At 54.9% G+C, this 27,464-nt stretch overlaps 14 protein-coding genes across 14 annotated transcripts; 4 read left to right on the top strand and 10 right to left on the bottom strand.

Moving 5' to 3' along the window:
* Positions 1 to 68: 68 nt before the first annotated feature.
* N7474_011174 (uncharacterized protein) lies at positions 69 to 4,421 on the bottom strand (the record flags this gene model as incomplete). The annotated part of the gene is made up of 4 exons (XM_057202584.1): positions 69 to 2,259; positions 2,917 to 3,420; positions 3,480 to 4,215; positions 4,268 to 4,421. The coding sequence occupies 4 exons, from the start codon at positions 4,419 to 4,421 to the stop codon at positions 69 to 71; spliced, it is 3,585 nt and encodes a 1,194-aa protein (XP_057047868.1).
* A 342-nt stretch (positions 4,422 to 4,763) lies between these two features.
* On the bottom strand, positions 4,764 to 8,278 carry N7474_011173 (uncharacterized protein; the record flags this gene model as incomplete). Its single annotated transcript, XM_057202583.1, has 9 exons — positions 4,764 to 5,151; positions 5,204 to 5,989; positions 6,038 to 6,137; positions 6,187 to 7,633; positions 7,690 to 7,789; positions 7,841 to 7,958; positions 8,008 to 8,030; positions 8,082 to 8,097; positions 8,155 to 8,278. 9 exons carry the CDS (start codon positions 8,276 to 8,278, stop codon positions 4,764 to 4,766), a joined length of 3,102 nt encoding a protein of 1,033 aa, XP_057047867.1.
* A 438-nt stretch (positions 8,279 to 8,716) lies between these two features.
* N7474_011172 (uncharacterized protein) lies at positions 8,717 to 9,258 on the bottom strand (the record flags this gene model as incomplete). The annotated part of the gene is made up of 4 exons (XM_057202582.1): positions 8,717 to 8,808; positions 8,866 to 9,014; positions 9,068 to 9,157; positions 9,212 to 9,258. The coding sequence occupies 4 exons, from the start codon at positions 9,256 to 9,258 to the stop codon at positions 8,717 to 8,719; spliced, it is 378 nt and encodes a 125-aa protein (XP_057047866.1).
* Positions 9,259 to 10,169: 911 nt separating this feature from the next.
* N7474_011171 (uncharacterized protein) lies at positions 10,170 to 12,915 on the top strand (the record flags this gene model as incomplete). The annotated part of the gene is made up of 4 exons (XM_057202581.1): positions 10,170 to 10,198; positions 10,245 to 10,500; positions 10,689 to 11,479; positions 11,532 to 12,915. The coding sequence occupies 4 exons, from the start codon at positions 10,170 to 10,172 to the stop codon at positions 12,913 to 12,915; spliced, it is 2,460 nt and encodes an 819-aa protein (XP_057047865.1).
* A 415-nt stretch (positions 12,916 to 13,330) lies between these two features.
* On the bottom strand, positions 13,331 to 14,693 carry dph1 (2-(3-amino-3-carboxypropyl)histidine synthase; the record flags this gene model as incomplete). Its single annotated transcript, XM_057202580.1, has 2 exons — positions 13,331 to 14,490; positions 14,549 to 14,693. The coding sequence occupies 2 exons, from the start codon at positions 14,691 to 14,693 to the stop codon at positions 13,331 to 13,333; spliced, it is 1,305 nt and encodes a 434-aa protein (XP_057047864.1).
* A 217-nt stretch (positions 14,694 to 14,910) lies between these two features.
* N7474_011169 (hydroxymethylglutaryl-CoA lyase) lies at positions 14,911 to 16,027 on the top strand (the record flags this gene model as incomplete). The annotated part of the gene is made up of 2 exons (XM_057202579.1): positions 14,911 to 15,162; positions 15,227 to 16,027. The coding sequence occupies 2 exons, from the start codon at positions 14,911 to 14,913 to the stop codon at positions 16,025 to 16,027; spliced, it is 1,053 nt and encodes a 350-aa protein (XP_057047863.1).
* Positions 16,028 to 16,233: 206 nt separating this feature from the next.
* N7474_011168 (succinate dehydrogenase assembly factor 4) lies at positions 16,234 to 16,656 on the bottom strand (the record flags this gene model as incomplete). Its single annotated transcript, XM_057202578.1, has 1 exon — positions 16,234 to 16,656. One exon carries the CDS (start codon positions 16,654 to 16,656, stop codon positions 16,234 to 16,236), a length of 423 nt encoding a protein of 140 aa, XP_057047862.1.
* A 237-nt stretch (positions 16,657 to 16,893) lies between these two features.
* On the top strand, positions 16,894 to 18,376 carry N7474_011167 (acetylornithine transaminase; the record flags this gene model as incomplete). The annotated part of the gene is made up of 2 exons (XM_057202577.1): positions 16,894 to 17,022; positions 17,072 to 18,376. 2 exons carry the CDS (start codon positions 16,894 to 16,896, stop codon positions 18,374 to 18,376), a joined length of 1,434 nt encoding a protein of 477 aa, XP_057047861.1.
* A 217-nt stretch (positions 18,377 to 18,593) lies between these two features.
* On the top strand, positions 18,594 to 20,172 carry N7474_011166 (Zn(II)2Cys6 transcription factor domain-containing protein; the record flags this gene model as incomplete). Its single annotated transcript, XM_057202576.1, has 4 exons — positions 18,594 to 18,644; positions 18,698 to 19,210; positions 19,363 to 19,425; positions 19,477 to 20,172. 4 exons carry the CDS (start codon positions 18,594 to 18,596, stop codon positions 20,170 to 20,172), a joined length of 1,323 nt encoding a protein of 440 aa, XP_057047860.1.
* Positions 20,173 to 20,185: 13 nt separating this feature from the next.
* N7474_011165 (aldo/keto reductase) lies at positions 20,186 to 21,200 on the bottom strand (the record flags this gene model as incomplete). The annotated part of the gene is made up of 2 exons (XM_057202575.1): positions 20,186 to 20,853; positions 20,909 to 21,200. 2 exons carry the CDS (start codon positions 21,198 to 21,200, stop codon positions 20,186 to 20,188), a joined length of 960 nt encoding a protein of 319 aa, XP_057047859.1.
* A 910-nt stretch (positions 21,201 to 22,110) lies between these two features.
* Positions 22,111 to 22,985, bottom strand: N7474_011164 (F1F0 ATP synthase subunit 5; the record flags this gene model as incomplete). The annotated part of the gene is made up of 3 exons (XM_057202574.1): positions 22,111 to 22,314; positions 22,372 to 22,686; positions 22,818 to 22,985. 3 exons carry the CDS (start codon positions 22,983 to 22,985, stop codon positions 22,111 to 22,113), a joined length of 687 nt encoding a protein of 228 aa, XP_057047858.1.
* A 186-nt stretch (positions 22,986 to 23,171) lies between these two features.
* On the bottom strand, positions 23,172 to 24,890 carry N7474_011163 (uncharacterized protein; the record flags this gene model as incomplete). The annotated part of the gene is made up of 2 exons (XM_057202573.1): positions 23,172 to 24,616; positions 24,674 to 24,890. The coding sequence occupies 2 exons, from the start codon at positions 24,888 to 24,890 to the stop codon at positions 23,172 to 23,174; spliced, it is 1,662 nt and encodes a 553-aa protein (XP_057047857.1).
* Positions 24,891 to 25,625: 735 nt separating this feature from the next.
* Positions 25,626 to 26,060, bottom strand: N7474_011162 (uncharacterized protein; the record flags this gene model as incomplete). Its single annotated transcript, XM_057202572.1, has 1 exon — positions 25,626 to 26,060. The coding sequence occupies one exon, from the start codon at positions 26,058 to 26,060 to the stop codon at positions 25,626 to 25,628; it is 435 nt and encodes a 144-aa protein (XP_057047856.1).
* Positions 26,061 to 26,335: 275 nt separating this feature from the next.
* On the bottom strand, positions 26,336 to 27,343 carry N7474_011161 (Mob1/phocein family protein; the record flags this gene model as incomplete). The annotated part of the gene is made up of 3 exons (XM_057202571.1): positions 26,336 to 26,577; positions 26,637 to 26,895; positions 26,942 to 27,343. 3 exons carry the CDS (start codon positions 27,341 to 27,343, stop codon positions 26,336 to 26,338), a joined length of 903 nt encoding a protein of 300 aa, XP_057047855.1.
* Positions 27,344 to 27,464: the final 121 nt, after the last annotated feature.

Here is a 27,464-nt window from a genome sequence, read left to right as displayed (position 1 = left end):
GGAATGTACCAAACAACAGCTTAAAAATGTGAAAGTCGTAAATCATATCAGGTCATGTCATGTCAAGTCTATGCGAATCCCTCCCACGGACCGGGTGTCTGCGCTCTCTCGCCGAGTCCCATTAATCCGCCAGCTAATCCATTCATCCTGCGATCGAGGATATCTTCCTCACTGTCGAGAGAACTAATGCTTCGTCCACGGGGACGGGTTGCAACCGGGCTCTCCGGTGCGCTATTTGTCTCATCTGGAGAGAAATAGTCGATTCGGTGAGTTAGGTGGAAGTTTTTGGTTGCAGTTGGCTTGTCATTCAATGTCGTCAGCCGTCCTGGGAGCTCAGACCATGATTTCTTGTTTCGGGGACGAGAATCTGCCGCATTCTCAGGTTGTGTGATTGGTGTTAATTTGCCAATACTCATTTCCAGAGGCCGATCCTCATCGCCTGATGATTCCCCCGTGAGGCTGCGGTAGTGATTTCGGCGCTCGTAAATGCTATTATCAGTGCGCATGGTCGAATTTGGTGACCTTCCGGGCCTGCTCATGGCATGCCTATTGGTCGATTGGAGGAGACTTGACTGCGGGCTCCGCTTGCAGGCTGCATCAAACAGATCTTCAATCCATTTCGCACTGCGATGGATATACTTCCATCCCTCGGGGAAGAAGCCGGCCATCTGCATAAATCCATGCGATACCCCCGGGATCAGGGAGACCTCCACGTGGTCCTTCTCATGGAACTGGCGCTGTGACTTTTCCAACCCCAGATCCTGGCGTTCACGGAACAGATCCAGTTTCGCCTGGCGCAAACGGCCGGCAAAAATCACCGTATCGTCGACTAGTGGATCGCGCTCGCCGGTTAGAATGTATGTTTTGGGGAACTTGGCGAGTAAGGCAGCTGGGGCAAGGACTGGAGAAAGCCAGAAGTCTGTGTTGAAGTCTGGCCGATGGTGTGGTCCGATATACAGGATAATCATGGCACGCATCATTTCGGGCGTGAGGATACGGTCATGGACATAGGAGATCATTGATGAGACGGCAAGTCTGGTCCGCAGAGGCTGGACTTCGTCTGTCTTCTGTGCGGCGACGATATCGCTCTTCTTGATTCTCTCTTCCAGAGATTTGGCTACCTCGCTTGGCACATCAGTTTGTTTGTCTTTCTGCTCGCCATTTGAGGGAGCGAGCTCGGTCAGGGCCTCAACGGAATGACCAGGCGAAGTGAAAGGCGTCAACTTGCGATATTGATCCCGTTTTCGCTCAAGAACACTGCGGTTCGTATGACTCGAGCTTTTATCCTGAATCAACGACATCTGCTCATCGGTCATCCAGCTCGCAACCTGCATATTCAGTGCCGGATACGCGAGTACAACGCCATCCGGTCGCGGGAGCACATCGTCGCCTTGCCAACCCTGTGCCATAGCCGACTGTAGCGCCATCAAGACCATCCCCACTGCAAGGTTACCCCCGGCACTTTCGCCAGTGACCACCACACGCGGACGCGTCTCGCCACTTAGCCCCATACAGCGCCCGGAGGTACGGATGATGGCGTGGTAGACATCGTAGCACTCGTGCAGGGCATACGGGTATGCAAATTCGGGCGCTTTTTTGTAATCAATACTCAATATCGGCACTTTGAGCTGTCCCGCCCAAGCAAGCAGTTTATCCTCGGAGTTGCGCGGACTCATGGCCACGAACCCGCCGCCGGGGACATCCAGCACCAAGCATGTCTGTTCCCGCAGCGCACTCAACGGTCCGTCAAAGTACAACCACGCATTCACAGGCTCGGTATGAACCGACTGCGCAGGACGTGGAATCCGAATTGCCCGCGGCGAGTACCTTGTCAACCGCGGGCGCACCAATTTCGCCATCGCCCACAGGTACGGTGTAGTTGCTTTATTCCACGAGACGCGCAGATGCTCGACGGTCAGGGTGGCGCGCACGCGACGAACTTTATCATCTGCACGCTCCGCAGCAACGAGATAGTAAACGGTGAACACGAGCGATGCCAGATCACGCAGCCACTTGGGCTTGATTTTCATAGCGGTCCAGAAGCCCGCGTCGAGGCCGGTAGCGATCCATGTTGCGCGGAAGAACGAGCGCGAATACAGATTGGACAGCGGCTCGGGGGATTCCAGACCGATGATCTTGGCGAAGTTGCGGCTGACATATAGATAGAGGAAGATGATCACGGTTGTCTGCCAGGTGGTCAACTGGCCTGACAGGCGGGAGGAGATGGAGCGGAAGAGCGGCGGGCCATGCTTGTGGGCTCTATGACGGGTGTTAGTGAACAGCTTGATTATTGAATATAAGTTGGTTCGGTAGCCTTGCCTCCAGAGATATAGTGACCAGAAAGAGACCACGGCGAACACTTGGATCTTGCGGAATCGGGTGGAGGGTCTGCCCAGGACGTGGTCTGTCCATCTGGGTTAGCGACTGCCCATATTCAGGGTAAGGTATGTCGTACCTATCATGGCCAGCAGTAACTGTACAATCCTCTAGTCTATGCAGAAGAAGAATCACCAAAGAACAACCCGAAACCACAGTTCACCATGTCAAGTCACCTTCACATGTAAGATTTCACATGTCAGACTACTGGCTAACATGTGAAAGGTGCCTGAGGCAGAAATTCATGTGACAGGGTAGGGTAGGAGGAACGAGTTGAGAGTTCATGAATAATGTTAGTCACGTTACGGGAGAAAAGGGGTTCACGGTTAGGTATCTAATGTATGACCGAGACAATTCCTCAGGCAAGTTCATAGCTTCAAATGCCGCCGTCCACCGCACACTCTTTAGATACCGTGCAAACTCTACCATGAGGTCATGTGTACAGTGTCTGCCGGATATCCACCGGCGAAACAGATAGTACATACGGTGGTATAGTCATGGAGTCAAGCAAGTATTCTCACCATCCCATCTATTCCTCACAGCTTGCGGCACCAGTCCCGCCCATGCGCAATCTGCCAATTGCACAACCACACCTCCCACCCCATACTCAAGAAGCCGGCAATACAGATGCCCGCCGAGTCACTGACGGTGGTGGCACCGAGCGAAAACTCCCGCTCCTCAATGGGCACACGCTCCCCAATTTCGGCAAAGGTGTTGACATAGACAATGCCGCCGAGCAATCCCTCCCAGAAGATGATGATGAAGACAAGCCAAACGTTGGGAATGAAATTGAAGAGCGCTTGCAATGTGAAGAGCAGCAGATTGACCACCTGCAGCAAGGCGGGGATGTAGACGTTGTGAATGCGCAGGAATGGAGTCGATGACCGAGATAGCCAAGCGCCTATCTGATAGACGGCATTGTAGGCAGGATAGAACGAGCGGAAGTGGGAGAATGGCGAGTCGCGCAGGGGGAAGAGAAGGGTAGGGTATACACCCTGGTTGATCACGTACTCGGCGATGAAGACGATGAGCAAGGGGACCATGCTGGCGTGGGCGAGTTAGTAACTGTAAGGCCAAGATAAGGTAGTTGAGAAAGAACATACAATGGCAGAAACAGCTTCCGCATGCGCTTCAAGCTGGTCTGAACATGCACCCACCAGGACGAAGCCTCGTTCACCCGGATGTCTTTATGGCTGTCTGTTGAATGGACCGCCACGCCGAGCAGCCCGTCGCTCTCTGTACCAGCGTGATCACCATCCAGCCCATCCTCCGCGAGCAATTCCCCGCGCTCAACGGCAGTATATCCATCCTGCGCAAACTCCGCCCGTAGCACCTCACGTGGTAACACGACAAAGAACCCAAAAGCCATAGCAAGAGGTAAGCAAGCCGAAGCCAACAGCGTCGTGCGCACCGAGAACCCCATCAGCGAAGTAGCCAGCGCATAAACACCCGCACCCACGAGTCCCGCCGCACCCGTCCCGCTACTCCACGAAGCAAGACTAAACGGCCCGTAAAAATGGGTTAGGGCCATAAAGCTCAGCTCGCCGCCGCCAGCGGAGAAACTCGCCAGGATAATTCCCGAGATCTTGCTGGCGATGGAAGAGGAGTCGGTTGAGCTGGGGCTCAGTGCCACGACGAGCATCCCGATTGCTGAGAGGAATACGAAGATGACGATGCGGACTGCGTAGGGGACAAGGTGGATAAAGTACGGGGCTGTGAGCTTGGTTGCGAAGGCGGGGATAATGGCCGCGACGAGGATGACACCTTTTGGTACGTCGCCGCCGACTAGGTCCTGCGCTGCGGAGAGGATGATCACGTAGAGCACGTTGTTGACCAAACCTGCCGGTTGTCAGCTCTCTGTCTCGTTAAGAGGCTATCTAGGTATTCCCACCAAACAGCCAAAAGGCGATACAGACTCGCGGGTCTGCACCGCTAAACGGCGCTTTCAGCTTCTCCCAGACGCGAGTCCATCGCGACGATGCTGGGTCTGCGCCGGCGGCGGAGGTCAGCATCGGGGCGTCCTCGGTGGACGCGGGCGGTGGCATATCTGGGAGACGATGGGTGCGTTAGGGGGGAGAGACAACTACTGTTAATAGTAACGGCCGCATGGGGGCTAGTTGGTTATGGGACCTGTGTCATGAACGAAACTCAGGGGATGAAGGTGAGTGGGTGAGTTGATGAGGCTGATCCACCGGGGGGAGAGTGGAGCACTACGTCAGGCGGGTAAACACCATACCCGAACTATACGGAGTTGAATGGGGAGAGAGTGGACTCCAGGAGAGAATATCTTGTAGTATGGTGTATTCAAAATGTGAAGGAGTGCTAGCACCATCTATGCCACGTATATTTCAAAGTAGATCATCATCGATACCATCTCTGTATCCAAATCAAGCCCCATTCTCCTTCTCGGCCTTGGTCGCAAACTCATCTTCATACGCCGCCATCGACGCCGAGCTGCGCACTCGCTGCAGCTGGCTTTCCACATAGTGATTCAAATGCTCGTCATCACCATCCAATCCGGGGGCGTTGCTGCCGCGGCGACTCTGCGGACTAGTGGTGAAGTCGTCGTCCAGAGTCGACGATGCAGCGGGTGTCATATCTCCTGCGATCGTTGAGTTGAAGTCGCTCCGGTTGCCAATTGATCGGGTAATGGACGACCGGCGCACACTGCGTCCCGGAGTTTGCGGGCGGCCGGTGCGCGAGAAGATATCGTCGAAGTAGTGGGATGCCGTGGCGAAGGGGGAGCGTGGGGTTTGCGGGAGACGGCAGTTGATGCTGTAAATCGTGAGTTTGAATATTACGGTGCATGGTAGATGGATTGACTTACCCCGTGTCATGAATCACCTTAGCGATCAACCCAGTCCAGCCGCACTGGTGCGACGCGCCCAGACCGCGGCCGGTATCGCCGTCAAAGAACTCATGGAACCACAAGACGTCCTTCCAGTGCTCATCGAAGTCGAGCAGGTCCGAATGGGCATTGACGGCGCGACGGCCCTCATCGTTGCGAGCAAACAGATGCTGCAGCCGGTGCTGGATCTCCTCCGCCACATGGCCCAGGTGCATGTAATCGCCCGAGCCCGTGGGGCACTCGACCTTGAACGAATCGCCATAGAACATGTAAAAGCGGAGCAGCGATTCAACCAACAGGAAATTGACACACAGCCAGATTGGTCCGCGCCAATTGCTGTTTCCCCCGAACAGAGCGCTATCTGAGTCGCCAGGCACATACCCCACCTTGAAGGTCTGGCCATTAACGTCCATGGAGTAAGGGTGCTCCTCGTGGTATTTGGACATGGAGCGGATGCCGTGTTCTGACAGGAACTCGGTCTCGTCGAGCATGCGCTTCAGGATCATCTCCAGTCGGTCCTTGCTCACGAGCGACAGGAGCAACCGCTCATCCTTCCCGCGCTTTTTAATGCTCGCGATGTTGCGTTCGGCGACATCCGCCTTGTTCTCAATGAACCAGTTCAGTCGGCGCTTGAACGACGGGAACTTGTTGATGAGCTCCGGCTCCAGGGTGAGCACTGCATACAGCGGAATCAGACCCACTAGTGACCTCACGGGTAGCTGTTGGGTCCACGGTCCCCCATAAGAGATGGCATCGTAGTAGAAGCTGGCTTACTGTTAGTCACTCCTTGTGTTGGGAACTTTCCACACTCACTTGTCTTCTTCATTCCAAAGGGACTTGATATTATCCTCTCCAGATCGGAAAGTCATCGCGTCGCTAATGAGGATGAAGTGCTCAAAGAACTTGGATGCAACTGGAATGACGATCAGCACGGAGACACAAAATCATGGGCGCCGACTTACTGTCTTCATATGTACGTCGATGCTTAGCCAACTCCAATGCAATATTGAGCATGCACAAGCAGTAAAACGCCATCCAGCCCGTACTATCAGCCTGCTCCAGAACACCACCTGTGGGCAGGGGCTCCGAGCGATTAAAGAGACCAATATTATCCAGACCCAAGAAGCCACCCTCGAACACATTCTTACCATCGGAGTCCTTGCGGTTCACCCACCACGTGAAGTTCAGCAACAATTTCTGGAAAACACGCTCCAAGAAGTCCAGATCCTGTCGACCGTACATCTTGCGCTCGATCTTGAAGGTACGGAACACGGCCCACGCGTGCACGGGCGGGTTCACATCGCCAAAGTTCCACTCATAGGCTGGCAGCTGGCCGTTCGGGTGCATGTACCATTCGCGCGTCAAGAGGTCCAGCTGCTTCTTGGCGAAGTCGGGATCGATCATCGCCAGCGGGATGCAGTGGAACGCCGTATCCCATGCCGCAAAGAATGGGTACTCCCACGAATCCGGCATTGACAGAATATCGTCGAGGTGCATATGACGCCACTGCTGGTTACGTATGTCCTTGCGCCCCGGCGGAGGCGGAATTTCCGCCGGATCTCCATTGCTCCATTGATCCCAGACGAAGTGGTAGTACTGCTTCGTCCACATCATGCCCGCAAAGGCCTGGCGCTGGATATTGCGCAAATCCTCGCTCATGGGCAGTGGGTTGATGCGATAGTAGAAGTCGTCCGCCTCGGCAAGGCGCTGCTCGATCACATTGTCCAGCTTTTCTTCGTCGACAAATCCCTCCTTTTTCCGGGAGAAGCGGAAGCGAACGACAGCACACTCGCCTGGCGGCACTTCCTGGCCGTTGTCAAAGGCGTACCACGCCGCAAATTTCGTGCCCTCGTTGGCCGGGTTGACGGCTCCTTTCTCCTCATCGACAATGTGACGGTGAAAGGCATCCTTGACGTATGGCTGATCGTTTGGCTGATCCCACAATTTCGTGTTATTGCTTTCGTTCTCCGTGAACAGCATGCGCGGCTGGACATCTACATCGCTCGACCCGACGGGCGGCGACGGTGCAAAGCAGGCATACCGATCCCCGAGCTTGTCGTGGTGAGATTTCACCACCAGCGACCCATCCTTCTTGATGGATGGCTTCTTGCCCTGCTCCTCGTAGCCCCAGGACCAGGTATTGCGGAACCAGACGTGCGGCACAATGTGCAACGGGGCGGGCTCGGGCCCCCGGTTGTACGCGATGACCCGAAAGAGCAGTTCGTCCTCATCGTCGGCCTCCTTGGCCGTCTCGATGAAAATGTCCCAATACCGGTTTTCATCGAACACGCCCGTGTCGAGGATCTGGTATTCGCGCTCCGTGCGGTCTCGGCGGGCGTTCTCGTCAATCAATTGCTGGTAGGGGAATTTCTTCTGGGGGTATTTGTAGAGAAATTTCATATAGGAGTGCTAGACGGGAGGTCAGTCTCTCGCACTTGGTCACAATAGTTCGTGGGAATTTTTACCGTCGGGGTGTTGTCGACATGGAAATGGGCTTCCTTGATACTCTCACCATGGTTGCCCTGCGGATTCGACAGGCCAAAAAGACGCTCTTTCAGGAAATCACTGGGTCGAGATCAGTTCCGATTCTTCATTTCCAACCTCGACTGCACCTACTCCTCTCCGTTCCAGAATGCGAACGCGATGTTCTGCAAGTTGTGGGTGTCCGAGACACCGGCGATGCCATCCTCGCCCCAGCGATAGGTGCGCGACCGAGCATGCTCATGCGAAAAGTCTGAGAATAGTCAGCAACTACTTTTCTTTTTCCATCCCCGAAGACTTACAACTCCAGGCGTCACCGTCCGCCCTGGGTCGTGTTAGCTCTGCTCTCCACAATTTTCTCAAGTCCATCACTTACGAATAGTCTTCGCGCACTAGATTGACACTCCGGTTAGCACAATTGATCTCCATAGAGGATCAGTGAAACGCACCGGTCGCCCATTGTCGCTCGGCCACGTACGGGCCCCAGCGCTTCCAGTACCTCGTGCGCTCGCGGTCCTCCTTCAGGCGCTTCTCCTCTTCGGTGAGGTACTCGTGCTTGTCGATCAACACCATGGCGGAGGGATGATCGGGTTAGCTACGAGCAATGGCAGAGAAAGAGAGGGAGAGAGAAAAATAGAAAAGTGGAAGACAGCCGTCCGGGAAGCAGGATGGAGGGGCAGGATTGGTCTAGTTCATCCTGCGCATGACGGCATGGGTGGATCCTATCGGGGTTCTGATCTGGGGCTTGTGATTGGATGTGGACGGGGTCGATTGGGATCTCGAACTGATAAGCAGTTACACTATGCAAAAAAGCAGGATTATTCTGGTTGGGCACGCATGTACTCCGACTCGGGGAAGTGGATATCCAAAACGATAGACAGAAAAAGACACCCCCTAACACGCCAACTGGACTCTCCCACCAGTCCAGTGATCTCCATTCTGATTATATAGAAGAAAGAGAGAGAAGAGGGGAAAAAACACAAGGACTGCGGAACGGGAATAGGATGAAAATCACGAGTCATTCTCCTTTCCTTCCTCCTCCTGCTGCTGCTTCTGCTGCTGCTGCTCTTGGTGCTGGGACTCGTGCTTGTCCTGCTGAGTAGCTAGAGAGGAGTGTTAGCGAGCCGAGACAGGATCCCAGACGATCGGAAAGAGCTCACCAGTCTCCGTGCTCTCCTCTTCGATCTTCTCCGGACTGTCGTTGGTCCCGAGCTGGACCGACTGTCGCGACTTGAGACGATTCTCCGCCTCGCGGATCCGGGCCTGCAGCTCTTCCAGCTGCCGGCTCTGGATCATCATCTGGTATCTTCTGTTCCGGTGGTTAGCACCAGGGAAGCACTGTCGCGGGACGCAAAAACCCACTTCTGGTCAATGCTATTGGAAAGGTCGTCGACTTCCGAGTCCAAGGAGAAGGCGCTGTCCAGCGCTGACGAGAAGGCCTGCGCCATGGTCCTACCATGCACCGTTAACACCACGTCCTACAATACCATCCACGGGGGGACGCACGACTGAGGCCGAATCCTGGGCTTCCACTCCTGCTCCGCGTTGGACATGATGTATACTCGAGAACCGCCTGCGCACTCGGTCACTGGCTGAGAATCGCGGCGCGTGTTGCAGTCCAGGGGTGCCTCTCAGGCGGTCGAGCGGGTTGGTTTGTATATGCGACCCTGAGCGGGGCAAACGTCAGGGACCCCGGATTATAAGTAGGGAGCGGGTGATAGGGGTATCGTCGAGACCCGGACCAGCTGAGGATAGGTCAGACAGCGGGTTCCGGCCAGAGATCGAGCGTGCCTGGACCCGTCAGTTGGACCCCTCGCTCATCATCCTCGGCGATCGGGCCATCAGGGGAGGGGGACATACCGCAGGGAGAAGGGGAGTGGAAGAATGCCGATGGTCAGGGACACACGGACGCGAATCTGCACTGGGTCTGGGTGGTGGGAAGAGGAGCGAGAATAGTAGGGAGAGGGAAAAAAGAGGGAGAAGTTGAGAGGGCGATGATCGAGAGGACTAGTAACGAGCCCACCGACTATATTACTAGCCGCCGCCCAAGATATCTCCACCGCCATGTCATGACATCAAGGGATAATTGTTTGATAGGCTACATATTTATAGGCACAACGGTACTACTCCGTCGGGATTATGATCTTAATTTCTGGCGTGCACTATAGATCGAGGCTGTCCCGCGGGATCCCAGATCGTGCCGCACGAGGTGTTAGTGCCCGAAAAGGGGTGAAGCCCACTCGCCGGGAGCTAGTTGGAGCATGAAGCCCCTGACAGTCCAACGTGGGGAGAACAGTCGGAGGGTAGGATCAGTATCACATTTCCGAATAATAGCACTCGTCGTCTACCGGGAGTTCCGCCTAACCAACACCCGAGGGACTCACTCCCCCCATCCCACCCAGATCCCTCCGGTCCTATAGTTCCTCCCATCCCTCTGTTTACTCGATCGCCCGGCAAACCAAGGATGACCGCCGATCCCCACGTGACTGTACGGTACCCCGGTGACCATACCATACCATACCACGCACTTCTGCCCCAGGCACCCACGCACCGAGTCTGCACACCTTGACCTTCCGTACACCTGGGCTGTTCGCGATTTCCATCTCCAACCACGCGCTCTTTCTCCATCATCATCCAACCCGCCATCTCCCCCACCGCCTTTCCATCTCGTCTCGCCCTTCTTCCTTCCTCTATCCACCCACGCATTTCTCATCCCCTTCTTCCGCTCGCGTTCCTCCCTCGCTCGTTTCCCCTTGCGCGCATGGACTGAAGGGGCTATGCCTGTCTGGTCCCTGGTCGGTCGCGCTCGCTTCTCCAACTGACAGACTCCCGACTAAAGCCTGCTCGCCCCAGCTGGCCCGTGTGACTTGTCATCGTGGCCCCAATCCCCAAACCTTTACCCCCCAGTGGCCGATCGGACGGGCAATGGGGGATGCCTCCTCTGTCGGCCTACACTCCATTTGAGTCGCTCCTGTTCTTCCAGTCGCTGGCGACGTCCGATGATCGCCCAGCCAGCTTTGGGTCCATCTCGGCTCTGTTGCGCAGCAACCCCTTCGTGCGCCAACATGTAGCCTTCAACGCCGACCGACTCAGCTCGGAGGCCCTGGAGGATCTGTACGCGACACTCCTGCGCGAAGGCTACGATCGGGATACTCTAGGCGCGAGCAACCCCAAAAAGCGCAAGATTTCAAGCCCAAAGCCGGACGGATTCGCCGACGGAGTCACCCATGCAAAGCTCATCCCGGAACTCGTGTCGCATTTGTATGCCAGATACCGGGAGCTCGTCACCAAGGAAATCCGAGATGACGAGAAGAGGTACATCGAAATCAAGAATGAGCTCGATCGACTGCAGCAGGAAGCGCGTAAGGCGGAACCTGCCAAACTCGAGGACGTTCCTGAACCGATGGACATTGACGTGAAGGAAGAGACGCCGCACCATGAGGAACCAGGAAAAGCGTTGGCAGGAACTGTTCCAGAGGAGGCTGTGTCTACAGGACAGGAAGCTCAACCATCCGTCAAAGACATCGCGAAAGAGACGACTCTTCTAGAGAAGGCCGGACAACAACAACCACCGTCCATCAATGGCCAACACCCTCTACCAGGAAGCCAACCTGCGATTGCGCCACAGGCACAGCCAGTCGCTGCAGCGACACCAGGAGCAGCGGCTCAAGCTGCTCGGGCGACCGCCGCCCATCCTTCCCAACTTCCACCTCGTCCCAATGTTTCTGTGGCACCGACGCCCACTGGAAAACCCGGTCCTGCAGTTTCCACCCCGTCTACAGCTACTTCGCGCGTGCCAGCACAACCGACTTTCCAACAATGGCAGCTGGAACCATCTCCTCAATCTCCATACCCCGCCATCCCCCCCCGGCGCGGCTGCACCACAAGCTGGCCAGACGACTGGCAAACATCCATTACCACCTATTTCCACCGCTCAACCTCCCTTAATTCCATCAACACCGGGTGCATCATCGGCTGCTCACACCCCAGTACCCCTCGGGCATGCTCGTATGTCCCAAACACCGAGTGCCACCGCCCTATCGTTCTCGGAGTCTCGTCGTGGTTCCCGCCCACGGTTGTCCATTGACACACCTGGTTCCTCCACGCCATGGAGAAGGACTCCCCGTTTGAGCATCCCCGGTTCGCCGGTATCCCCCGTGCGCCCTGGTCCAGACGATGTCAGCCCTATCAGTGAACGAGCCCCTTCTCCTGGTGATGAGATTGAAGCATCCCCGCGTGGTGGTCGTGCCGCAAAGAAGACTCGGCGTGCCGCTGCTGCAGAGGACAAGGCTGGCCCAAAAATCAAAACCGAAAAAGAGGCGAGCCGGAGGAAGCGCGCTGTGAGCGCCGCTTCGTCGCGCAGTCGCAGGCAGTCTGTGAATTCGCGTGATGAGGAGTCTCCCGAGCCTCCAGAAGACGTGGACCGTGACTTGCGGCGCCGCAAGGATGAATCACTCGCCAAGAGTCGCTCTAAACGCAAACGTGGCCCGAGTGAAGCCGTGGAACAAGAGCCGCTTCCCCCCGAGACTCCGAAAATTGACACAACGCAATATGTCCTGTGTGCTCGTGGTTTCCACAGGACTGCCCAGACAATCTTGAACGACGTGACCATGCATAAACTCGCTTCGATTTTCGCAAAGCCGCTGACAGAGCGAGACGCGCCGGGATACCATGACCTCATCTACCGTCCACAAGATTTGAAGTCTATCAAATCCGCCGTTCACCAGGCCAGCAAAGCAGTCTCCGCCGCAGCCGAGGCAGTCAGTACCCCAGCCGGTGACGGCGAGTCTCCCGCTCCTGCGGCCGGGACGCCAACGAGGAGCGGCATGCTCCAATTGCCCAAAACAGAGGATCTGATCCCACCCAAGGGCATCGTCAACTCGGCGCAGCTGGAGAAGGAGCTCACCCGCATGTTCGCCAATGCTATCATGTTCAACCCTATCCCGGAACGCGGCTTCGGTCCTGCCTTCCCGATGATCAGCGACCGAAGCACTCGTGAGAGCACCGAGACTTCCGGAGGCGACGGCGACGAAGGCGGGATCATCCAGGACTCGCTGGAGATGTTCGATGATGTCGAACAGGCGGTCAACCGGTGGCGTGCGGCCGAACGGACAGCGGATGAGCTGGCCAACAACAAGAATATACTGTCTCTCCGGCGCGGCAGTGCTAGTGATTTCAACACCGATAGTGCGGATGACGCTAAGGGGTGATGGATGGCTGGAGGCTTGTAATGCTGTGTCTGATTAGGATTTGAATTGAATTAACGACTACTTTATACTGTTCTATCCCAATGCATCCACGCAGAGCTGTAAGCAGGTGGAATGTTTCTTCTGTGGCTTCGCGAGTGGAACGTTGAGTCCCAACCTCATATGGTCCCTAGGGACGAGATCCTTCTCGATAAATCAGGGATACATGAGATCAAGATGATGCTTAAAATATAGCTACGAGGTTTGTTCTATATCTGTCTGCTACCACCCACACCAACACCATCAAGTACACCTTCAACATGCCATATATCTCAATTTTAGTATCGTCTCGTACACTTCAAAGACAGACCTGCTGCCGTCTATTCGCGGGGGTATATCTATTTTCTTTGATCATCAATGCCAGCAGCAAGAACCACCCTCACGCCGCACCACTCAGCGCCTGCTCCGGCTTCGTCCTCCCCAAACCCTCCTTCGCATAAAAGTCCATTGGATACACGCCCTTATTCTCTTTATCCCAATTCTCACGCACACCAAGCGCCACCAGCGCTTCATACGGCGTCAGCAGCGGCCGCGGGAACGCATACCCCCAATCGATACTCAGCCGGGGACAGGCGATCTGTACCCAGCACTCAACCTCCGACATGGCAGCCAGCTTGCCCGGGAAAATCTCCGAGAGCAATAGATTGACGACCGGGATGCCACGCTCATGCAGGTGGTGCTCGATCATCGCCATCGTGTGCGGGTTCCCCTGTCTCCCGAGCGACCCGAGAATAATCCCCCACTTGCGCGCCTTTTTCGCAGAATTGATCGCGTCGCGACGGAGGGTGTGCATCTCTTCGTGCTCGTATGTTTCGCGGGTGAGGGTGCGCGAGTACGGGTCGTAGCGGTAGGCGGGGATGGAGGGGTTGTGGATCATGGCTGATTCGAGATGGAAGCGGCCGTCGCCGAGGTAGAGGAGGATATCGATTTCCGAGTCGGAGAGTTGGGGGGAGGTGCAGCCGAGGATTTCACCTTTGGACAACGGTGTGATTTGCGGAATGACGACGCGGAAGCCCGCGCGCTCGAGGACGGGTTTCAGGCCGTGCAGCGTGGCATTGAATTGGATTGTGCCGACGGTGGCGATGGTCTTGCCTGGTTGGAAGTTTCGCTCGAGGGTTGCGATAAGGTGGTCGGTGTCGATGCTGATGTCGACAAAGATATACAGGGTTTTAATCTTTGTCACGTCAACGGGGATCAGGCAGCTGTGTGCGTAGTGGACTAGCAGATCGCAGCCCAGGGCTCGTGCGGTGTAATCGTCGATACAGCAGGCTCCGTAGGTGACATCGCCCATGATCAGCGTCTCGATGCCCGGGCAGAATTGGGTGAGGATGTCGGAGATGGTTGTGGCAAAAATCAGTAGGCCCTCGGGGAACTGGAGGGCCACGCGCTTGGCACCCGATGAACGGACGCGGTGTATGGTTTTGGGGATTTCGAAAGAGTAGTTCTTGGGTAGTAGCTCGATTGCTGCTTGGATGTCGGGGTCGTTGAGAATCTCTGGCGGGACCTGGTTCAAGGTGCGTGGTGTGCGCCTGGGTGCAGCTGAAGAGAAGGCGTTTAGTGAGTATACATACAAGTTGGGTATATCAGACAGTCGTACCTTTCTCCACGGCCGTCGACGACTCAACATCGGTTGCGGCGGGCGAGTCCCGGGCCTGGGCGGTTCGTCGGCCGACAAATCTCTTCTTGGGCTGGCGCAGTTGTGAGCCCGAAGGCGCATCTGCCGTGACACTGGACTCCTCCATGGTGAGTATACAAGGATGATGAAGAAAAGCCGATGTGAAGGTGATCGGCCAACTTTCTTCTTGCTGAGTCAGTCCCGCGCTAGTCCCCAACAGGCTAAGGCGCGCTCTCCGCATTGCCCCCCATGTCTTCATTGCTGGTCACGTTGCTCTTCCCAAGTCTTTGCTCTCCTCGGCTGCTCGCTTGGCTGCCTCTCTTTCTCTCTCCCTCTATCTCACCATGGCCTTCCGACCTCGAATGCGTCTTTTCTCGGCCCTTCGTGCCCCCCTCTGCACACGCCGTTTTGCAACCGACTCGCGGTTAACGTCGGACCATGTCCGCATTGTCGAAGTCGGTCCTCGAGATGGCCTGCAGAACGAGAAGAAGTCGATCCCGCTGGAGACAAAGATCGAGTTGATCGAGAAACTTGCCGGTACAGGCGTGACCACCATTGAGGCGGGCTCGTTTGTGCCTGCGAAATGGGTTCCCCAGGTGCGCAGCCCTCTGTCTAGTTAGCGGGGGAAGCAAGGACTGACTGACCATCTGCCCGGCGTAGATGGCAAGCACTGCCGAGATTTGCCAGCACCTTCTGACATCACCACCTCCATCTAAAGAGACAATCGCATACAACTATCTCGTTCCCAATATCCGGGGACTGGAAAGCTTGGTCCAAGTCATGGACTCGACAGGCGTTCCGGCAGGCTCGGATTCCAAGTCCGCGACAACCACCGAGATCTCATTATTTGCTGCTGCCACCGAGGCTTTCTCCAAAGCCAATACGAACTGCACCATCGCCGAGTCGCTAGAGCGGATCAAGCCGATCGTCGCACTGGCCAAGACCAAGAACATCCGGGTACGAGGGTATGTCTCAGTGGCCCTGGGATGTCCCTACGAAGGGCCCGAGGTCGACCCGTCCAAGGTGGCTGATATTACCGCCACGCTGCTAGAGATGGGTGCAGACGAGGTGTCGGTGGCGGACACGACGGGCATGGGCACGGCACCCCGCACCATGACCCTCTTGCAGGCGCTCAAGGCGGCTGGAATTGCCAACTCGGACTTGGCGCTGCATTTCCATGATACCTACGGCCAGGCTCTGGTGAACACGATTGTGGGCCTAGAGCATGGTGTGCGCATCTTCGATAGCAGCGTAGGCGGACTGGGCGGGTGCCCTTACTCCAAAGGTGCGACGGGGAATGTCGCGACAGAGGATCTGGTGCATACCATCCACAGTCTGGGCATGCACACGGGTATCAATCTGGAGGAGATGTCGCGGATCGGCTCATGGATCAGTGAGGAGCTGGGCAGAGCCAACGACAGCCGGGCCGGGAAAGCGACGCTCGCTCGACTGTCAACATAAAACGAACGGACTGCTTGACTGTGTTATAGCCCTGGAGTGTCTTGAACGAGTGACTCATTCTTCTCAGCGTAATTACAATTGCAATGAACAAATACAAAAGTATTGCAGTCGGTGATTATATACAACCATCTGAAAATAATTTATGAGGCAACCAACGCCAATCCATGCAATCCCCGAGATATATTCCATTTTTCGATGATCGTCCCTCAGAAATCCGTCACCCTCCCACCATAGCTCCAATCCCCTTCGGACCCCCATCGCAACGGCTCATTCTTCGGTCCACCCACCTCGCCCGTCTTGGGATTCTTTTCGCCGTCGAATTCCGGCTTCAAGCCCGCCGGCGCATCCGGGTGTAGCTCGGCACCATCGCCGCTGGCCTTGATCTCCGTCTGCGGGGACTGGTTGACTTGGGGTGTGCTGAAAGCGCCCGTCGAGCGTCGTTGGAGCTCTTCGAAGATCTCTTGTTCTTCCTTGGGGAGCCGTGGTGGAGCTGGGCCGGTGGCGAAGGCGTTGGATGGTTTGCGGTCGTTGTTTGCCTGGCGTGGGATTTGGGTGGTGGAAAATAACCGAGGGGCCGTTGCTCGGAGATGGAGGGGAATAGTGCGGCGAATAGCGAGGGAGGACAGCATGGTGAAGGAAATGTATTGTGTTGGGTGTTGAGTGGTGAGAGTGGTGTGAGTGTGTGAGAGAGAGAGAGAGCAGAAAGAAGCAGGTGACTAAACTCGGGGCAACTCGCCGATCCCGATAAGTGATCGCGGCACTTTTCTGCTCCACTGGTTGCTGATTGACTCACCCACTGAAGTACTAACAAATACCGCGCCCGGCGCAATTGAGGTCAATTCGCTTGTGTGCCCTCTCAATTCATCATGTCTGTCCTTCGTGTCGCCGGGCGCCGCCTGCCTCGCGCGGGCAAGTTCTCTGCTATGGTCATGGAGTCACCGCTGCAGCGCCGATGGGCGACGAATGTCACTCAGGACCTGAAGGCACAAGCACAGGTACGGAATGATTGGAAATCACGGTAGGCAACGACTAACAGCACGACAGAAGGAGGCCTCGCTCCCGAACCCTGACCCTGCCCCGGATTCCCTCACCATGTCCTTTATCCAAGAGCGCACACCCTACATGGTCCCGACCTACGTTCGCCCGACACCGATGATGATGAAGGGACAGGGTTGTTATCTGTGGGACATGGAGAATCGGAGGTACCTGGATTTCACGGCCGGAATTGCGGTCAACTCCCTCGGTCACTGTGACCAGGAGATTGCACAGATCATTGCGGAACAGTCTGAGATTCTCATTCACGCCTCCAACCTCTACCACAATCCCTGGACGGGCGCTCTGAGTCAGTCTTTGATCAAGCTGACCCACGAGTCGGGGGCGATGCGTGATGCGGCGCAGGTCTTCATCTCCAACTCCGGCACCGAAGCCAACGAGGCCGCCATCAAGTTTGCCCGCAAGGTTGGCCGGTCTCTGGACGAGTCTGGCGCCAAACACGAGTTTGTCTCGTTCCACAACTCCTTCCATGGCCGCACCATGGGCGCTCTGTCCGCGACCCCGAACCCCAAGTACCAGACTCCCTTCTCGCCCATGGTGCCGGGGTTCAAGTACGGCAACTACAATGATATCGAGCAGCTCCAGAGCCTCATTACGGACAAGACATGTGGTGTGATCATCGAGCCGATCCAGGGTGAAGGAGGCGTGAACGTCGCGACACCCGAGTTTCTCGTAGCTCTGCGTAAGCGCTGCGACGAGGTCGGGGCTGTCTTGATCTTTGACGAGATTCAGTGCGGATTGTCCCGCACCGGCACTTTCTGGGCTCACGCTCACCCGTCTCTGGCTCCACCTTCAGGACAGGCTGCACACCCAGACATCCTGACCAGCGCCAAGGCACTGGGCAACGGCATTCCGATCGGCGCAACCATCATCTCTGGCAAGACCGTTGCTCCGCACATCAAGACGGGCGACCACGGCACGACGTTTGGAGGAAACCCGCTAGCCTGCCGCGTGGCCCACCACATCGTGGAGCGGCTCTCGTCGCCGTCGCTGCAAGCCTCCGTCAATGAAAAGTCTGCGCAGTTTGTGTCTGGATTCCAGGCCCTGGCGAAGAAGTATCCGGGTCTCATCGAAGAGGTTCGCGGCCGTGGTCTGATTCTCGGCGCGCAGTTGTCTCCCGAGTATGCCGACAAGGCGGGCGATATTGTCAACGCCGCCCGCGAGAGGGGTCTCCTGATCATCACGGCGGGCAGTGGGTGCATTCGCTTCGTGCCTGCTCTGACTGTCACCGAGGAACAGATCAAGACGGGCTTGGGCATCTTGGACCAGGCCCTTGCCGCTGTTCTCCAGTCATGAGCCTCTCCCTCTGGCTCTTTCGGATTTTTCGTCGCATCTTGTTTGATATACCATTTCGTTGTGGCCGCCTATACTTTTATAAATAGAATAGAGCAAAAGTTTCATTGTTTTTCTTATTGACTGTTCCCGATTGCTGTCCGGAGATAACCAACCCAAACCCCGATACATACACATTCTCCCTTCATTATCCTCTACCTAATTCTGTCCTCGCGCAATCATGGTTTTCCCAAGTCTAGGATGCCTGACATGCAAGAGGCGTCGCATCAAGGTACACAGTGAATCTCTGACAGCAACCCATGTCCATCACTGAACAAATTGCAGTGTGATTCCATCCGACCCATCTGCAGCCGGTGCAGCAAAGCAAGTCGATCCTGTATTTGGAGATCCAACGAAGAAACAGGCCTGTCATTTCGGAGCGAGAATGCCTTTGCTCAAGGCCGACCGCGTCGTCCGAGAGGACATCCAGTCGCGCGAGTCGTGATAGACCCGTCGCCTGCATCCCCACCTACTATTCCACTCGAGACCCATGCATTCCACTATTGGGTTGAGCATTTCACGGCATGGCCAGATGACTTATTTGACATTGGACTCGAATACGGTACCTATGCGCTGCAGTACTGGACTTGCGCAGCCACGAACTCGAGTCTGCAGCTTGCCGTGTCTGCGTTTTCACTTGCTGTCTTTGGATTAGCGAGGAATGTGAACCAGGCTCTGGGGGATGCAGACAGAGTGTATGGCAAGAGTATTGCTCGAATCCGGGAGGAGATTGCGAATCTTTCGAATGGGACGATTGATCAGCTTCTTGTTGCGACGTTGCTGATGGCTAGTTACGATGTCTGTCCTGTCTTATCTCCTACTTGAAGCTGTTCTAACAGGTTTACAGAATATCATGCACCAACCTTCCTCAAGCCAGCCATCTGCAAAAGTTGACTATAGATTCTGGAAGAGCGCCTGCCATTGTACAGGCATTGGGGGTCTGTTTACAGGCCCGACAGCAGCAGGGATTTCCGCGGAATACGGATCTTGACAGTGCTCTACGAAGGCCTATAGTAAGATTTTTCTCATAAACTACCTTTCAATTTTACTAAAGTCGCTTTCAGATCCGCTCATGCATCCTTAGAGGTGTTTCTCTTCCACAATGGCTCCAAGATAACAAAATATTTATCGAGAATAGTCCGATATTAGAGCTTGATGCACTCATGATTCAGGCTGCAAATATTCGAGCCAAAGCTCAAAACTGTCTGCAAGAGGAGATTACTATATTCCAATTGGGCCAGTTGGATGAGCTGGTATTAGAGGCGCGGCAATTGGACTCTGCGTTTATCGAATGGGCCCGGCGCATTCCCTCAGACTGGACGTTCTTCGAGGGTTTACGCTCGACGGATACCGAGTACTCCTTGCATTGCTACACAGGCCACGGCTATGCTGCTATTTGGAATCGGTATCTGGCTGTTCGTCTGATTATAAACAGTCTTTGCATACGCCTACTTTCCACCGTATCCCGTATAACACAATCCACAGGCACAGAGCTGGAACGGTGCCAGTCGAATATCAACTCCCTTACAGCAGGTCTATGTCACGGCATTTCTTCCTTTTTCAACATGGCAGCCGCCCAACACAAGATCACTCCCCAGATGGCCATTGTTTTCGCCTGGCCCTTGACAGTGGCTATTAGCACCGAAGCAGTCCCGACAACCCAGAGAAAATGGCTGCAAGGCCGGCTGCATACCGTTGCGAGTGCCATTGGAGCCGAGAGTCTTCAAGCGGTTGCTGAGAGCGGAGAGTTCAATTTCTAGAAACACCTTCAACTTAGGAATGACCAGCAACGGGTCTGGCCTGATACGGCTCCTCTAGATACGCAATCTCCTCATCCGTCAACACCTTCCCTCTCAACTCACACATCTCCTGAACCCGCTCCACAGAATTGATACCCACAATCGGCACAACACCTTTACTCTTCAACCACACCAAAGCGACAATACTCATCTTCCATCCCTTCTTCCCCGCAACGTCCTCGACCCGTCTAATGATCTCCTCATCAACGGGCGTCATACCAGGATGGTGCGAACTGGGCCTCTTCGAGCGCGCCGACAGATCATACCCGACAGGTCTAGCAAGCCTCCCCGCAAACAGAGGTGACCACGGCACAAGCCCAACGCCTGTCTGTTTGCAGAACCTAATCATCTCGCGCTCTTCCTCGCGATAGCAGAGATTATAGTAGTTCTGCATGCTGACGAACTTGGTCCAGCCGCGAGACTCAGCTAGGAATTGCAGCTGCGCGAACTGCGTCGCCCACATTGAGCTGGCACCAATGTAGTGCACTTTTCCCGACTGCACGATGTCGTGGAGCACTTTCATTGTTTCTTCCGGTGGAGTGTGGGCGTCGTACCTGTGGATCTGGAGGACGTCGATGTACGAGATGCCCAGGCGTGCGAGGGAGGCGTCTACTGCTGCGAAGATTGCAGTTCGCGATAGACCTGCGGTTCTTGTTCAATATCGATACAATATTCAAATCAGGGTATATGGACTCACCTCCCAGATTAACATAGTCCTTACTCTGGTTTAGCTGCTCCGCATGCAATGGCCCAATAACGTCAGGCTCGTCACCAACATGGAACGCGCACTTGGTCATAATAACGACCTTCTGGCGGGGGATATTAAACTGCTGCAAGGCCTTCCCAATGACCTCCTCGCTGAGTCCATTGGAGTACGAGTTCGCCGTGTCCCAGGTATTAATGCCGACGTCGTAGGCAGCCTTGAGGACAGACAGGGAGGTTTCCTCGTCCAGGACCCACGGCACCAGCTTGGGAGCTCCTAGAGTCATTGTCCCGAGAATGGGCCATGACACGCGCAGACCAGAGGAGCCGAGCTGGACGTACTCGACTTTGGTGTCGGCGAGGGATTTCTGAAGGGATGGGGGAAGGGGAAGTTGGCCATTTCGAGTTGATGGGAACAAGAGTGTGTATATACACCGTTGGATCCATGGGTTGATGCCTTTTTATATTCATTCCAGATATCTTTCCACACGGCGTTACCCTTAAATCCAGCTCGTGCGATTATCAGAAAGCAGTACTTCGCGGGTTTTTCCTAATGCGGCCTAGCGTCTAGGTAGTATGCCTTGGAAGGTTCTTCATCTCGATCTGACAGAAATATTATCAATGGATATAACTAGGGACGTATCTCATAGGTACGATCTAAAAGTTATGAATAGTTCAGAGGTGCTCCGGATAGTTGGTGGGCCGGTTCACAGCCGTTCATGAGAAGGCAGATCCAAGAAGAGTCCCACCAAGGTCTGTGAGTTTGTGCGTATTTCACACGGCGATTCTTGATAACATACCAGAACTAGCTAGGCTAGAGTACGAGTACCGTTGACTTTCTTTCCCACTTTCTTCGCCAACGCACCATCTCATACGTCGTGTGGTTGATCCTTGCACCATCCAACAAGAGAGGAGAATCAAGCCAAAGAGCCGAGTCCCGTATAAATTGGCCATCAGCGAACCTAGGGGCTATATAGCCACGGGTCAAGTCTACAGGGCCCAAGTGTCTGGAAGAAATGTATCTGCAATTCACATAATGAAACAAAACCAACAAAGAAAGACAAAGGGAATTTCTCTAGACCCTTGATTTGGGCGATCACCACTTCAAGTCAATCCAACGGACGATGCTATATCTAGGTAACAACTCATCCTGCATAAATCCCCCACCATGAGGCTATTTTACATTCCACGGGCAATTTACAAGGCATCCGTCAGAGCCTTGTTCATCTTGGCGATCTTCGACGACACGCTCAGGTCGATGGTGCGGTCACCAATCTCAACAACGAGACCACCCACCAGATCCGGGTTGACCTTGGTGACGACCTTGAGCTTCTTGCCCTGGCTGTACTCGGACTTAGAGACGGCCTTTTCGAGGCGGGAAACGGTCTTGGCGTCGAGCTCCTATTCATGCCAATGAGTTTCCGTGGTAATTGATAATCAGGAAGGGAAGGGAATTACCTGAGCACTGGTAATGCTAAGCTCGATCTCACCACGGTGGGCGCTCATGAGAGTCCCGAACTTCTCGCACACACCCTCCAGGGCACCGAGACGGTTGTTCTCAGCCAGGGTGGCGAAGAAGTTCTTAAGGATGTCAGACTTGTCGGCACCGGCGACCTTCAGCAGCTCCTGGGTGATCTGCTGCTTGTCGGCGTTGCTCAGAGTCGGGGCACCGAGGATGGTGGACAGCTTGCGGTCGGCCTTGAAGGTCTCGCCGAGGTTGGAGATGGCCTTGGCGGTCTGGTCGAGGGCGGAGGACTTGGAGGAGGCGGTGTACTTGAGGGGATGTCAGTTGGGACGTTTCTCTTTTTGCGTGTGGTGTTGGAGATGACAGAAAGAGGGGGGGAAGCAGGGGCCGGGGAAACCGGGTAGACGCAATGCGGTAGCAATGCACACAGAAAACGTACCAGAGCAGTGGCGTAGGTGCCATCAACACCGAAGAGGGCCACAGGCGGGGTCACATCCTGGGCCGGGGTGGCATAGGAGCGGAGGCCGTTGATGGCAGCAGTGCGAGGGACGGCGAACTGCTGGGCGGAGGCACGCAGGCCAGCGCGGGCGACGCGAGCGGAGAGCATGTTGTCAATTGGCCTGAACAGAGCCTCAATGGAGAGAGGAAACAGGAGTTGAGGAGGTGGTGGAAGGGGAGCAGATGCGACAGTCGGGAGGGCGTCAATGGGCGAAGATGCAGACTGAGTTGTCGTCCGACTCTTTCCCGTGGTCACGTGGCTGACTCAACATTGCTTACGTAACTATTTACAGTGCTAGTGTAGAGTCTCTTTCACTTTCGAACCCACCAGGAGAGACACCCGGTCAGGGATGCTCTCCCTTATTTCGACTTTTAGTCCAAGGCTCCGGTGACCTCTCGCGTACTCCTCATCATAGGGATCCAACCGAGAGAGAAATTCCACCATGCGTTGATACCAGTGGCCCTGCAAGAATTCCATGATGAGAAGCCCAGATTTCTCAAAATCGGCTGAGAGCTCAGCGAGTAGGCGTTCATAGTCTTCTAGAAGCAGATGCTCTTCGTCCCGAATCTCCTCGACTTCGGTCTCCTCTACGCAAACAATAGAGTCATCATGCAGACCATCTCCTTTCCGACAGCACGTATGTCTCAGATCGAGCGCGTCAAAAGTCATCAGTCGGATGACCACTTGGTCCACTTCGAGACTCCTTTCAGATTGGCGAATGACAAAATGAAGCAGTTCCGGAAATCGATTAGGACCATTCATCTGGTAGTACCTGGGCGGGTGCTGGAGCAGATGTCGTAGCGCTGCGGAGAACGGAGTGCACCGGCCTGGCGAGCAGGCGCAAATACAGTTGTCCTGCTCCGATGCCTGGAACATGAACTTCAAAAATTCCAAAGGGTTCTGGGACTTGAAAGATTGGAAATTCAAGAGGAACGAATGCACCAATTCCGGATGCAAGCACTCGGCACTGTAGATACCCATGAGGTGAAGAACTGTCGCATTAGTCCCAGGCACCTGCCGAAAGGGGTCGGCGCCTTTTGAAATAAGCCATCTGGCTCTTTCCTGTGTGATCCTGCGCAGTCCCGACCATTTATCCATCACCATCAGAGGAGTTCGACCGGATGGATCTAGTAGCTCGACATTATCGAAACCAGCCTCGTATAGCTCATCTAAGGTCCTGGTGCGGAGGTAAAGGTGATGGTATACTGAGCGTGGAGGACCGGAGACTTGGAGTGCTGAGTCAATGCGTGCATCTTGGGCCACCAGCGTTTCGTATATCCGTGATGCAGTCATGTCTGGAACAGAAGAATCATTGTCCACTCCAATCCGAGCAAGGGTTTCTTGAGACAGATAAGCTTGAGCGAGTTTCAGTAATCTCCTGCGCCGGGATGCTAGTTCGGAGATGAGAAGCGAGGTGGTTTCGTTCCAGCCACTGGCCGATTCAGATTGGGATATGTCGACCAAGCTCAACGGACAACCCGCTTGAAGTAATATTTTCGCCGACTCGTAGTAGCCTCCGCGAATTGCAAGTGTCAAGGGAGATATGTGAGAACAGTCGTCCACGTCGGATCCTGCTACTAGCAGAATCTGAACGCCTTTGCTCCAGCCGATCGCGAGTTTCAGTAATGTTGTTTTCCCAATAACGTCGTTGGCGGAAGCTCTGCCTGACCGGAGCACATGCAGTAGGCCTTCTTCGGACTCTTCAATGATGCATTTTGCAACATCAGGAATGATAACCACTGTTTAACAACTCAATATCTGACGAAAAAGGCACTTTCAAACGTGGGTTCGCGTACCTTCTTCATTCTCACGAAGCACACGGCGCATATTTTCCTTGCTTATCCGGGATTGCGAGGCCGCATCAATAGTCATAACCCCACCACACTCGATCAACCGCGAAAGTAATCTGTATTCCTCATCCCCGAGCTTCACAGCCCCGACGAAACTGTCCAGCCCGGTTCTGCCCTGGGTGCGAGCCGAGTCCAACGAGACGCCTTGACTGATCAAGAACATGAAAAGCCTTGAGAATTCAACGAAAGCATCAGAATGCCATTGTGCGCCTGCCCAAAACGCGAGGCAAGCAGCCTAGTCATGCCAGTTAGAACTCACAATAACAAAGCATATACGGAAAGACATCTGGAGGTAAACATACATCCAAGAGAGAGCCACGGTCCGGGGTTATATCAGACGGAGTCAACCTGCGCGTCCCAAATAAATACCTGAGCTCTTCTATCGTATTGTCTACGAAGTCGGCCGGAGGTAGGGACTTCCCAAGCAACGGATATAAGCCGAGCGTACGAAACCCAGGGCCGTTCTGCGATACGGGGACTTGAAAACTCAGCGAGGGGGCAATGGACAAACCGCCGGCACCCCTTGTCAGGGAGAATGATGCCGCAATGGTGAGCCCCAAGAGCCGGCTGTGATAAGTGTAGTATTTCTTGACCACTGGATCGGATCGACGTCTCGGTGTCACCTCCCGTTGTTGATCACACCAAGAGAGGAGCAACTCCGGTGGCGGTGGTGAAGAGTGTTTGGGAATCTGTTGTAGTTCTAAATGCTTGAAGGAGAACTTAGCATGCTTTGCAGCCGAGCGTGGTGAATACCTACCATCGCCCGGACTTCACGAAGCAACTTCGTCTGCATCAGCACTAATGACGGGATGAGTCGTGTATTCTGTGCTGAGAATCTGCATTAACTGTCAACAATCCTCCTGGCTCAATCCAGCAAATGACGAGGTGCTATGCTCACTCACACATGAAGAGTAGTGTGCAGGTTGATTTGGACGCTGTCCAATTCATTGGCCAACTCGCGCAACATGTCTTTACGAAAAGGATATGCCGCCCTTTTTCCTTGAGCGCGGATTTTGTCGCGGACGCTTTCCGGTGAGATCGTGGGTCTCCATTTATGAATGGATGCTTGTACTCTTTCGATGCCTCCACGAAGTGCCCCGAGCTTTGTCTGTAGGTCCTCGGCGATCTCTGGATCCGTGAGTTGTGTTTCCTGGATTATTTCCCGAAGCGCCTCGAGTGGTGCTTCTAGGCCGTCTGCTTTGTTGGCCACCTCTTGGAGCTCTTGATGTATGCCCCGCCATGCCCGGCAATAGGATACGATCTCCTCCCGCACTTGGAGTCCCAACGAGATTACATTCAATGCAGTACCTAGTGCGGACAACGGGTCAGCCATAGCGAAAGCAAGATAGGTCGTGAAGGTTGCCAGGTTAGAAAAACAGGAGGTGTGGGGGGCTGTTTATAACGCTCGTATTTTCGCCTCTACGCGAGCCGCCCAAGTAAACACGGCCTGATAAAAGAAGCGCCACCCCACTGTCGCTCTACGGCATATAGCAAGTACGGAAATGCTAGGGTTCAATTGCATTAATGTCATAACGCCTGACTATCAATCGATGCATGCACCCCCCGAAACGCCTGGAGAAAACCCGAGTCTGACCATCCATCCATCAATCAATCGCTCTTCAACATGCTGTCCACCAGATCCCCCAACGGCCCCCAGTAATCCTTCCCACTCGCCAGCCGATGCTCATCGATAAAAAGCACATAATGCTTGAAGCTCGTGTTGAGATGCGGCTCCAGTCCCAAATGCACCACGACCGGGTAGTGATGGCAGTAGATATGGGCGTAGACACGGTACAGCCGCTTGAAGATCTGGCGGAGGAGACTGGGGAAGGTCTTGGGGAAAGGAACACCTGTTTGACGATTCACCATCAGCACATCTCAAATCTTCCAAAATACGATGACCACATACCAATCCGGCTGGGGAACATCTGCTCATTGTCGACGTTGCTTTGCACCCAGCTCATCAGGTGCTCGATATACTCCGGGGCCGACATCTTGGTCGGGCGCTTGTAGTTCTCGGAGTCCTGCCAGAGATATTCGAATTCGTCGGTGGCTTTCATCTCCGGGCATGTTTGCGGGGAGCAGAATTCCGTTATCGAGCCGTAGAGGAGGTTGATCTGGTTGTAGAAGTCGACGACTATCAACCGGTGGACAAAGATCATTAGCCTCTTTCCATCAGAAACTCAGCTCAACTACATGCAACCTACTATTCACAGCAAGCCATTCGTTCAGATCTTCTCCTTCCGGCAGCTGTACGGCCTTGCGGAGACTCCCACTCCCCAGAGTGGCCTCGGCGAACTGGCGCAGCTGGTAGCTGCTGGTGCCCTTGGCGGCAGACCGGGGTTTGAACGGTGCTCGTGTCCGTGCATTGCTGGGAGGTGTTAGTCCATAGACTCCTTGTTTGAGCGCGCGCACAGCGGGTGATAGGTAGGAAGGCGGCTCCAAGGCAGGGGCACGGGAAGTGCGGGTAGTCTGATAGAGGGGAGAAGAAGAAGAAGAGGAAGAAGGGCCGGAGGTGATGTGAATGGAAGGTGTAGGATGAGGAGGAGGCGAGCGCGACAGCGACTCGGAGGGGGTAGACAAGTGAACGGGAGCAGGGGCAGCGGGGACCGACATGGTGGTGATGAACGAAGCCATCTTGTGTTCTCTCGTTTCAGCGCTCAGGGTGGGTTGCGACCGGTCTGCATTCCAGTCAGGAAGTTAGTTTCCGTCAGTAAAACATGACGGAGGACCGACG

Source organism: Penicillium riverlandense (assembly GCF_028828495.1).
Source record: "Penicillium riverlandense strain IBT 135883 chromosome Unknown utg000011l_segment0_segment0, whole genome shotgun sequence".
Taxonomy (NCBI): domain Eukaryota; kingdom Fungi; phylum Ascomycota; class Eurotiomycetes; order Eurotiales; family Aspergillaceae; genus Penicillium; species Penicillium riverlandense.
This window is presented reverse-complemented; position numbering and strand designations above follow the sequence as displayed.